General features: G+C 39.8%; 1 protein-coding gene across 5 annotated transcripts in view; it reads right to left on the bottom strand.

Annotated features, from left to right (window-relative positions):
- The window catches only part of LOC145985353 (inositol 1,4,5-triphosphate receptor associated 2-like), a 283,782-nt gene that overhangs the window by 209,482 nt on the left and 61,557 nt on the right, over nt 1–12,743 (bottom strand). For all 5 annotated transcript variants that reach the window (XM_083119265.1, XM_083119264.1, XM_083119263.1 and 2 more), the window contains one exon: nt 10,941–11,050. In XM_083119265.1, the coding sequence (XP_082975391.1) occupies nt 10,941–11,050 (110 nt within the window). The remainder of the gene's footprint in view (nt 1–10,940; nt 11,051–12,743) is intronic.

The raw sequence follows: 12,743 nt of genomic DNA, 5'->3' as shown, positions 1-12,743 counted from the left end.
GTCATTTCTAAACAGAAATGTTCTAAGCATGGACATCCGCAGGATATTTTCCAGGGAGGGGCAAGGTAAGTATTTTTTTCCAAGGGGGGCAAACAAGTCACATTTTCCCCCAAAATAGTGTTGTTCCCTAAAAAAAACATCGCTTAAATTTGAATTTATGGTGTTTATGCAATAATTAACACATATTATTGTGGTTAAAATGAAATTATATGTGTGAAATACATAATTTTTGGTTGACTTTCATTTTCCAGGGGGACCACGGCCCCCCTTGCCCCCCCTTCCGGGCGCCCATGGTTCTAAGAAGCAGGAAGAGAGGAAATGGAAAGGAAAAAAATGAGGAGAGGGAAATAAAAAGAGAAGGGAAAAGGTAAGAAAGAGGGGGAGTGAGAAAAAAGAACGACAGAGAAATAAAAGCGAATGTATGAGTGAGTGAGCAAGAGGAGATAAATAATTATGGAGAAACAGAAATACGAAAAAGAGAAGGACCTCCCCGATTGCGCAGTGGTAGGGTGGGCGCCTTGTAATCAAGGAGTTCCTGGTTCGATAACTAGTGGAGGCTCGTGGCACAGTGGTGCGGATCCCACTTTAAACCCGATTAGCCTTACTGTGCATAAAAGTGGACTTAAAAACACCAATTCAAAGCAAACAAGAAAGAGAAATAAACAAAAATATGATAAATATGATTAAATTAAGTCGCGTGAGAGAGAGAGAGAGAGAGAGAGAGAGAGAGAGAGAGAGAGCTGGGAGAAGGTAGAGAGGGAGTAAAAAGATGTAAAAGAAATCTAGCACAAAATAGAAAATGAAGAAATATATTTTAGAGAAGGCGAGAATCTAAGGATAGAGAAATAAAGATATAAAAGGAATACAAATATGAGAAAGAACAATAAGTCCTTGTGGGCACCCATGAGTGTACCACTTGAAACTTACGATCTCAATTATTTATTCATTACGACACACATCGGGTTGCAAACGTGAGAACATCGTATAGGGAATGAAATCACATTTCTCAGTTCAATCGATATAGTCTTTGTGGCCCTGCTTGAAAAATACACCTACGTGAGTGTTTTCCACAAACCACCTGTTGAAACTGAAATAGTAAACTCATAACAGTTCTATAGATTTAAATCTCCGCATGTAACTTCAACCTTATTTCTTCTAAATCCACGTCACAGCCATGAGAAGTGCCATGTATTTCCTCACTGGTCTCGCTATACGCAATTTCGAAGCCCGGAATGTAATTTACTCACACACTCCGAAGAACTGGCTCTCCACTGACTCTTGAATAACCTCTAGCTCCAAGGATTTGAATTTCAACTAATTTTGGAGGATTAAAATCCGGTAATTGGGATACATTTCGACCTCCTTCATAAGCGTAATTTGCGGTATATTAGAAATGAAGCAGTTAATGGTACTTTTGATAAACTCATCAGAACTGAGAAGCAAAGTAATAAGTGATTTCTATGATTTAACAATTAACAGTTATTTAACAAAATAGTTCTGGGCGCTATTTTTATCGGATAGAAAACATTTTGACTACTTCCTCCTCACCCCATAATTATTATTATTACTATTATTATACGTATAAGTCATTATACAAGTGGGGAGACATTGTTACTCGGTCCACCAGATGTTTGAATATCCAGCACAACTGTCTTCAATTATATTTTTTACATTCCATGCAGTTAGCGTACTATAGTGATGGCATTTTGTTATGTTTTTACATCCCTCGTTTAAGAAAGATCCTCAAAAGTTAGGGGAAAATTTTACGCGTAAAGTTTATTGTAATATAATTAAGCCTTGTTTCCATATTAAAAACACTAAATTGCTGACCAAGGCAGTTTATTAAGATAAAAACACTTAACAGGTAACGTTTCAACCCTGTATCAGGATCTTCCTCAGACGAAGAACTAAACTAAAAATCATCAGGGTTGAAACGTTACCTGTTAAGTGTTTTTATCTTAATAAACTGCCTTGGTCAGCAACTTAGTGTTTGTAAAGTTTATGTTGTGTGACCTTTTAGGGAAAACTGAAATTTTCGAAACTGGGACCATTTATTCTTTGGATTAAATGGTAGAATATGAACACGTAACCAGATTCCTACACTATTCTTTCGATTACTTTGATTATTATTTTCGAATACTAACTAAATGAACTTCTTTTCTATTATTAACAATGAAAATACAAGTTTTCTGCTCTTGAGTAATATGAAATGAACGATGCCAATTTCCATGGGGGGTTGACGGACCCGTTCAACCCCCCCCCCCCTGCTGACGCCCATGCCCTGAAAACAATATTTGTTTCAGCGTGCATACATTCACTATCTAGCTCTGAAACACATAGAACCCAAAGAAATGCTGCAGAACAACACAGGCGTTTCAGATAACCATTGTGTTTTTATGAAGCTTGTCATTGTGCGAGCACGTGTGGAATGCAATAATCACCAGCGATAACGATTGCTTGCGTTCGCTGTTAGTCAATTATACTCTCTCATTACCACGAATAACGCCACCAGCGTGTGTGACGGTTGTATGCAAACAGGGGATGCTTATGTTTGTATTCAGTAAATATTGATTTATTTCGACGGGTGGTGTCTGGTTGTATGCACGTAACATTAACAACTATTCCAAATTAAACTTTTTGGGTGGGGGAATGCAATTCATTGCTGGATTAAAGTGTAAACAGTGAATTATTTAATTTCCAATGAATATTTGTTGCAGGGTTATAATATAAATCACCAAGTCAGTGACGACACTACAGGAGGCCACCGCTCACCGTTCTTTCCGCAAACAAGAAACTTTATTAAGATGTAGCATTTTCGCCCAACTAGGCATTTCTGTAAGGTATTGTGTGTTATATTTGATTGTATTGCTGCCAGAAAATACAGACATATTCATTATTCTGACTTGTCAGTGCTTCACCTCCTTGATTGACGAATTCAGCGGTTTCCCCCATCCTCTCTATTTTTATCAATAAGCTTGTGTTTAGTTCCCTCTTTTGTGGGCAAGGACAACGTGATGTGCCGTAGCAAAGTGCAGAGTACAGTGTATAAAGGCAATTTCACTATAGTCAGAAAATTTAATGATTCCTCAGATATAAGTTGAAAGCAGGAATAATCATCTCACATTTGCAAGTTTGCGAATAAATACGTGTATTTATGAAAATTATGCTGTCAAGAGTGAACCAAGCGATCCTTGGAACAGATTATGTAAAACTCTAGTTTACCGTGACTAGCCCGGGGGAAGGGGGAGGTCCGGTCCTTACATCCTCATTAATTTACACCCAGCTGCTGCTTAAAACTGAATCCTTCTCTCGGGCAACATAAAACACGGGAACCGCGACTCGAATTCAGAACCTTCAAAAAAAACAATATTTACTTAAATCATTCCATTTTTCTTTGTACATTCTTGGATAACTTTTATTTCCCTAATATTCCTGGTCATATCGACAAGAGCGATATTCGGTTTCTTTCTTTAGAGCTCCCGGTTTTGTTTAAGCAGTTCCCCGCCACTCTCACCCCGAGACACGCTGACCCACATAATGGGGAAGGGCCGCTTCCTGGATGGGGTATTGGGGAAGAATTCGCAATGTAAGTGGAAACGTTTGGGAGTTGAAAAATGTCAATGGAATTGGAAAATTATGCGCGATCGCTACATGATTTGATGTTATTTCTTGTGTGTGAAAGTTTCATTTTACAACTTGACTAAATGGTTCACGTGAAATGTATTTCACTTAAAATTTTACGTCGCCTTTCTGCCTATCTAGACTAATCGCGAAGATGAGGATGAATAAGGATTAAGTGGAACAGATGAGATGACGCCAACAAAGGAATGCCCATAGTTGGACACAAGCAATAACAAATAGTCTATATGAAATTAATACACTAGATCCTAGTTTTGTTCCTTATTCATTTGTTCCTCCCCTCACTCACCCTTGATGGTTCAACTGTCGAAAATGAAAGGGGAATATATTGAAAACACATTGTTTCTTTTACATATCGGAGGCTAGCAGTTAGACTAATTCGCTGCGAAAGTAGAGATCTTGAGAGCAACAAAATTATTCTGGGACGAAGCATATAATCTTTGAGATGTCTTGAGAGCCGTTCGAACCCATTAATTCCTATGTTTCAATTCAAGTTCTGATTGCAACAGCTTCGCAATTAGATGCAGAACACTTCGGAGTGCCAGAGCATTTTGTTTGCCAACGTTGCCATCCGCAAGATCATTAGGTTGGATCGTTGCTATGGCAACGAGCACATTTCATTCACGTCAGAAAATTTCGACGGGAACAGGTGTGGGCGAAATGTGAGATGTGACCGAACAAATTTCGCAGCGAGAATCGCATAATTATTTCAGTTGATTTGCTCGGAACCTAACTCTGAAACGGAAAGTGTTGTTAATACTTTGCACACATCTGATATCGTAGCACGTTTTGTTGGAGGGGAAATGTACTAGAAAATTTGAAAGTGAGGGTGTGCGGGTGCTTAAGAGTGTAAAACAGAGCGTTTAAAAATGTGTGCCGGGTATTTCGATGGGATTTAGTGTAGTTTGAAACAATATCAATATAACATTTCATATTTCTTTTCTTTCATTTCAATAGTTTGTCCTTGTAGAGGGGGGAACAAAGATACACGCACACAAACTATCCACCACTACTACCGTGGATGTTCGTTCTACATTCTGTGTATTTAGACGCGATTATTTTGTACTGAAGCAACTCTGTATTCGAATACCTATTTGGTTATTCTATTTTGCTTCTCTGCGCTAAATCACTACAATGGGGTTGAATGATGAATTAATGAAACATGCTTTACCCAAGGTTCAAAACTATGCCTCTGTTTACGTAACTGTTTTGTTACAATTCGCGAACCTCTCATAGAGTGAACGAGTATAATAATGACAATTCGGGGACACTAATCTTTCCCGGTGTCTGCATGACTTTGTAACATCGTTAATTAATTCTTTGTTTACTTTCTCGGATTCAACGTCAATTGTTTTGTCCAAGTCAAAGTTTATATTCAGGCACATGCAATGTGCCCCCACCCGGTATCGAAGTTGAGACCTGTTCGGTAAAGAACTACAACGTTAACCACTACACTGTCGTAGAGGTCCGCATTTTGTAACTTGTACACAAAATACAATGAATAAAAAGTATTTTCCACTACTTTCATTAAGTTAATATATTTTCTTTGCTGTTTTTATGCCACTTTTCTACTTCTTGGATTAACTGAAACGATACGGATGAATGATGAACAGAAACAATGAATGATGGGTCAAACACGATGAAATCATCCCTAGACCAAGATCCTCGCAGTGCGTTACGCCCACCACTTCCGCCATGGAAGTCGCAGTCTTTGCGTTAATAGCGACGATGATGATAAATGATGATTAGCTGAAATGGGCTCGAACCAAAAAATATACTATAATGAACGCCCGCCACTACCCCGGGATTCGAACCCACGACGTCGAGCTAACCGACGAGGTCCAGACACTTTTCTTTTAGTGATGACATCGTCTCACGGCTGTAACTCGACAAGTACGCACGTCTAGCCCTGTATGTTTCGAACCAGTTTTCGTCACGTGTCAATTTCAACGTCCACTATTCGCGGATCACCCTGTATATTAACACGGTGATTCAGAAACGTCACTTCCATACCTTTTCGTGCAACTGGAGAGGCAATTACCCATGCTGTGGCCGTCTTACATGGACACATATCGGCTGCGTATCACAATCCGGAGCAGAAAGCACTGGTGCTCTCGTGACGACGTTGTCCGGTCGACATCATCCGAAAACAAGCCACACCCCGTGGGAACGTCCACCGTTTTCGACACAGTCACCCGCTCGCACACATCACACGCCAGAGTCGTTGCGTAGAACACTGGAGATCGGAGCCGATCCGGACTTTGAATCAATGCCGATGGAGGGAGCAGGCTCCGAGCACGGAGCAGGCAGGCAGGCCCATGACAACGAGCGACTGAGAGGTGAGTGGGCGGTTCGCCGGCCGACTCCACCTGGTCGCGTCGGCTCATAACAACCAACTTACCCCCGGAGGAGCACTTTTATGAGCATTGAGAGACTTGTTATTCGAACCAATTTTAGATTCACAAACCACCCTCGCTTTTAATTTGCTGAAAAGGTGGACGAACCTTTTAAGAGGAGTCCATGAACCCTTTTTGAAAATTTCTTTGGATTTGATTTTTTTGTTATTTATCGTCCGCTTTTCTTACACTTTTGGCTAATCGCGACGATGAGGATGAGTGATGATATGATGAACGGACACTCACAAGGAACACCCATGTCCAGGCAGGGATTCGAACCCGGGATCCTGTCTTACCACGGAGACCAACTCAAACTGCAATCCCAAAGCGTAACGAAGAATTTTGGAAGGAAGGGGAGGGAGAGTATAAGTTTTTGAAAGGGTATTTACGAAAATTAGCCACGTTTAGTAAGTTGTAAGGTGTAGTGGTCATCACTATACTCAGAGCCTTCATGGAGCATTTGTGTCTCTATATTAGTTTCTGCAAAAAATTCATATCGACCCATTCCTGTGTTATAGTAATCGAATTTCTAATTATCGATACTTTGCTATACTCTATCCCGGGAATCTTTGGAGCAAGGCCGCGCAAGAAGGGGAAAGAGCTAGTGGGCGGAGCGAAGCAGTACAAGCTGCTACAAAGGCTTTTAGCTGCAGTCGAGGGCCTCACCGATAGCGCAGTAGTAGCGTTGTCGCCTTGTAATCAAGGGGTCGCGGGTTCGATTCCAGGATGGGGGCACATAGTGTTTCGGATTCCACTTTAAACTGTAGGTCCAGTCCCGATTAGCCTTACGGTGCATAAAGTGGACATAAAACGCCGTCAATCAATCAATCAAGCTGCAGTGGCGTTTTTCGCAACCCCGTTGCCTCTCACATGGTCATTAGTCGAGCCCTGGCGTGTCACTACTTACGCAGAGATTTGCTTTTGCTTCGTCACTCCAGAGATTCCCGGGAGAGAGTGTAATTAAAGAATGTGTGCAGCTCGCATCCCGGGATAGGCTCGGATGTTTGAGCTGGTTGTAATTAAAAACGTTAAAAACTCAAAAAATGATGAATGACATGGCAATAGATAGAGACACAAAAAAATCGATATGACGTCTGCCACGCGTGAGACCCAGCTACGTTTCTCAACGTGGGCGATATCAAATGGGTTCTTATCCCATTAATGTGTCTGCTTAAGCTGCTCTACGGCTAATTCAGCCTCTTAAAGGGCAACTAGGGATAAAGATTGCCAGACCATGGCGTTCATCACTTCGGATACGGTGCGATGAACAGGGGAGAACTTTACCTTTACGAAAATATTAAAGTCTAGGAGTGATTCAGAAAAAGGTAAGTGAAGGAAGTTGCATAATTATGAATGCATAATCTGCATTCGTGACTCAATATTATTAGAAAAATTAATTGAATAGTACCTTAAAAGATTTGTCATGTGATACGTGTTAAACAGCAGAGAAGAAATTAGAAGATCCTTCTTGGAAAAGCTGATGGTAAGAGACTTGTAGGAAAGTCAAGATTAAGATTGGAAGACAATGTAGATTTCGACATGAAGGAAATTGGGGAGGATGGTGAGGATTTCGTTGAACTTGCCCAAAATTATGGAAGTGTTGTGTAACTGTCACAGTACATCTGAAGGTTTATGAAAATTTGTTGAGAATATTATCCTTAACTGATAGCGTTTATTTCCCATCTATTGATTGGTTGATTCGGTTTATTTTACTTCGCTTTCCTACCATTTTTGGCTAATCGCGAAAATGGGTACGAGTGATGATATGAATTTGAAGGGACACTCGCGGAGAACATCCATGTCCAGGTCGTGACTCGAACCCTGGAACTTTGGTGATGAGATCGAAAGTCTACCACTTAACGTGGTCGGTCACCAAGCCGCGCAGTTCGAGAAACAAAAGAAACGAGAGAAATGAAAGAAAGAAAGAAGAGAGAAAGAAAGAAGAGAGAAGAAAGGAGAGAGAAAGAAGAGAGAAAGAAGAGAGAGAGAAAGAAGAGAGAAAGAAAGAAGGAGAAAAGAAAGAATAGAGAGAAATAAAAGAGGGAGAAAGAGAAAAGAGGGAGAAAGAGAAAAGATGGAGAAAGAGGAAACAGTAAAGATAAGGAAAGGGAAAGATGAAAAAGAGATAGATGAAAGAGAAAGAGACAGAAAAGAAAGAGGAGAGAGAGAAAGAAAGAGGTGCAAGAAAGAATTGCGAGAGAGAAACGGGAGAAATAGAATAGATTTGTGATTTGATTTGTTTTATTTTACTTCCCCTTTTGTGCCACCTTTGGCTAATTTGCGAAGATGGGGATGAGTGATGACATGATGAAATTGATAAATGGACACTAATAAACATCAATGCCCAGGCCGAGATTGGAACCCGGGAATCCTGGCAGCTTAGCGCGATGTGCTAACCACACTGTCACGGGAGCCGGCGAGACAGGGAAGAGAAATAAACTCAAGAGCGATGGGTGGTATGAACATGGGAAAACAGACGGAAACGAAAGATGAAGGCAGTCAAAAAAAAATAACGATCAGCACTGCGAGAAAGGACGAAGAAATGCAGTGTGTTCTAAAACATAGGCGAAATCGTAGAAGAGATGGTAGAAGAATAAAGACGACAATAATCAAAAGTATGCAATTTTCCCATATTCCAGAGCGTCAAATGACTCGTCTTTACCTCCCTGCACTCGCCCACGCTTGTAGATCAAAGGGAATACATGTCGGATAAAGAACATTCAATTAAAAATTTGAAATGTCACAATTACAGACGTTTATTCAAGCATTTTACAATTTAAAACCATACTTGATAACAGGCGAAGGCAATAGAAATAGCACCATAGATTTATACCTGAATCTTGATCCCATTACTTGTCCTTTACAAATATACAGGAAACATCGCGCTGGATACAGAGCAATTTCACACGAGATTGTTTCCATAGCAACTGGTGCGATATTTTGGTTTAGTGACGTCAAGTTCCTGAATTTAGCACGTCGGGTACCCTCATATCTGGATATTGGGTTAGTAAAATAAGCTGGAGAGGATGGAAATGATGTTTCACCGCCGGTTTACATCTCTCTTCGTAATAATTGATGGCGGTTGCGGTATTCAGTCTGGGACATCAGCGTCAGGTAATCCATAAAGATTTAAGTCAATATGTATTTCCTGTAACATTCCTGACATTTCATCAACTTTGTTTGTTATAATGTTACGTAATATGAACACGTCGTCATGTCATTTACTTTTCTCGCACGCCTTATTTGTGCATATTACAGTAAATATAATATTATTGGTAATTAAGTCGAGTGCGTCAACACAATGGGTACGAGCACCATTCTAAAGGTGCGAAGAAAAGTTCGTTGACAAAAGGGAACACAACACCAAGGACATGCCCATCAACTGTGGCAACCAATTTTAAAGAAAATTACCAACAGAAGAAATCATAATATACACGGTTCTAGTGAACCAACCTGAAATCAAGAAAATTGCCACGGACGAAACTGGTCATGTACTTTGTTGTTATAGAAAATAATATAAAATTGTATTAGGATGCCTATGAACATCCTTCCTTGAATGGTGACAGTGAATCACCTGAACAAAGTAACTTTTTCGCAAAAGTCACACGGAAATATTGTTTATTTGTTTAAAAACTCATCGAACTTTGAAACCGTAGAGGAGTACAAAATTTTGCAAGTAACTCCAAACGGAAAACTGATATCTCAAGAATTTTTATCATGCTTATCTTCGAAATAGTAAAAAAAGGAAATTACGGTAAAATCCACTGTATTTCTTTTCTTGCGACGCTTCAAAACTTTTGACGTCGCTTTATCAGTCACGTTAAGGCATGCAAAATATTGTTACATACATTCAATAACAATATGGAGCTTAGCAGAAAGCACCTTGAACAGTAATGAAATGTGGATAAAAAACGGTGTAATTAATTTGAGGGCTTACCGAGAAAACAGTGATGGGAATTAAGATAATTTGTCTTGCCCATGAAAATACTCAATTGAATACAAATAAAATTAGCAAGAAGTTTTACATATCATTAATTTTACTTACACTAGTCATTCATCAGTCATCCTACTTTTCTACACAGATTCAATGCCCACGTTGAGACAAATTAACAAAACTCTTTTGAAAAATATGTCAAGATGGTAACTTTATATTGTAAATCTTAATATTTCACCATCTAGCAGATTGGTCTTCGTGTTTATTGTGCTTTCTATATGCCTTTCTTCCTTATCACATCCTTCATTTGGGATTGCCTAAGAATAAATTTGAATTTGTTATTAAAATGAACGTGCTGGAAAGTCTTTTATCCGTCCGAGATAAAGGCGGCTTTAGTTCTCGAAAACTTGGAAAAATTTCCAAAACTCACCTTGTTAGCACATAGAACTTCCGTCATTCTTCGCCAGTAAAACCAACTCATATTTCACTATTAATAAATGTGTTACTTTAAATAAAGCATTGGATATTCGTATTTCACAGCGGCTGATACCGATAATAAAATTGAACCTAATACTTATAAAATGCTATCGAATTAATTGCTTTCACCCACATTCTAAGCCTCTAATGTTTTCCACAAATCCACTTCATACACAAATAGGTTAATCGGAACTGGGTCTAAAGTACGAGGGCAGAATTGAAACTGAAACCTCTCATTGCAAGGTAAAAGTAAAATAAAGTGAAGTACTGCTCTGTGCTTTGCACCACGCCATGAAGGCATATAGGGCGTGCGGAGTTAGGATCCCACATTTTCTTGATCACGGCCAAAGGTGGGGTCGATGTGATCAGCACCACGTCCCTGGCCGCCTTTACCCCACAGAGTTTCCTCCAGGTATCCACTTTATACGACGCTGGGTGGGCGCCGGAGCCGCTATGAAATATTAATAACAAATTGTACGAAGTTTGTAACTTACCTTAGCTGCCGAGTAAAGAATGAAATGCAATTGGTGGTATTCCTTAAGAGTCCTCCTAATGTCATGTTGGCTTGTTTACTGGTTTCATATTCCTTTTCGTTGTTTTCCAGCTGAAATTACAAGAAAGAGAAAAAAGCGATTTGTACCAGCCTTACATTTATCAGTCCCTTATAATAATTAATTGAAATGAAATCATATTTGTGAAACAGAGTTTTAGGCTTTAGGACATCAATTTTCTAACGGAAGGGCAAAGTCACCTTTCCTCGGACACCCGTGAGACTAATCGGGAAATAACAATTTTCAGTAACAAGATCTTTGAGCATGGGGCTAATCGTACCATCGCTACTTAAGAGTTAAGATCTTGAATCTGTGAGTCTTACTTCCACATCTACGTAGTAAACCATGCAATACATCTTTGTTAGTTTCATCTACACACAGGATGGAGGAGGATGCTTAAGACTTACACATATGCATCTTCACATGGTGTATCTCATGGGGAAGCTGATAGAATCCTTCTCTTGTTACACACAGTAACTTCCATATCAGTTTATCCATCAATATCGGCTGATTGTGTTCCTAGTTTGCGAATTCACAGAGAAGAAATGATAACTATTTAACATTCTGGTCCACCCCTTGTCCCGTCCAGGAGATTCCCCAAACTATTAGACCGATTGGATCTATCTGGAAGTTGGCATGTCCTTCCCCACGTGGGTTTTCTTCCTTCCCCAAATACATTTGGTGTTCAGGGACTCCCGACATATGATGACACAGCAAGAAAATACAATACCCTGAAGATGGAGACAGAAAAAGTCCCATCCTCACTCCTCTCCTTCATTACTACACACACACATGAGGGAAGTCTGTCCAAGTATTCTCACAAGAAGACGGGTATTCTGTGCCATACATTTTTGCACTCCCCGGCAAGAAAAAAATCTGAAATCTTGTTAATGATTACGTCAATGCCAAACTAGAATTTCCTGACCTTACCAACAATGATATATTTCACTATTGTCGAAGACTCTAAGAAAGCCAGAGGGACGAAGAACTATTCTGAACTGAAACTCGGATCTCGGGGACATTAAATCCATTTTCTGCTTCGTTTCCCTCCTGCGATTCCCCTTACAACAGAACCTGGCTATATTTAATTTAAAAGCAGGAAATTTTCACAAGCGTCGTGAATGGTTTATCGACCAGAGCGCCAAGTTTGGCAAGAGAATGCGCCAGCGCACTGTGCTCGACTCCAAGTAAAGAATTTGCACAAACAGTCCCGCCAGTTTGTTATGAATTATGTGCACTTTGCATCGCAAACGCGAGGGCATAAATGTCAAAACCGGCTTTAGATTCAAAATATTCATTATATTCTGTAGCGGTGATGGAATTCATGATAAACAATAGAATAGTGGCACTCTACGAATGTGTAATTAGCGCACGTGAAAACCATTAACATAACTATACATACAGATTAAAGTTTTAATGATTGATTGATTGAGTCAATGTTTTAGATCCACTTTATGCAGAAATAGGCTAATGAAGACTGGGCCTACATTTTAAAGCGGGATAGAAAGCAAACATTATGTGCTTCCACCGCGTATCGAACCGGAGCACCTTGATCACGAGACGAAGACGTTGTATACATTTGTGCGCGCATATACAGTGCGTTTCTAAAGTCCCCAACTCTGACTTTAAAAATTCATTGTTGAGCAACAATGCAATTTTTTTAGAAACTGTTGCTTGTGATCGTTTGTTTGTGTTGTTGGAACATACAAATCAACACTAGACAACAATGAACAACGATGCATGCGC

Source organism: Lepisma saccharinum, chromosome 3 (genome assembly GCF_977018435.1).
Source record: "Lepisma saccharinum chromosome 3, izLepSacc3.1, whole genome shotgun sequence".
NCBI lineage: Eukaryota > Metazoa > Arthropoda > Insecta > Zygentoma > Lepismatidae > Lepisma > Lepisma saccharinum.
This window is presented reverse-complemented; position numbering and strand designations above follow the sequence as displayed.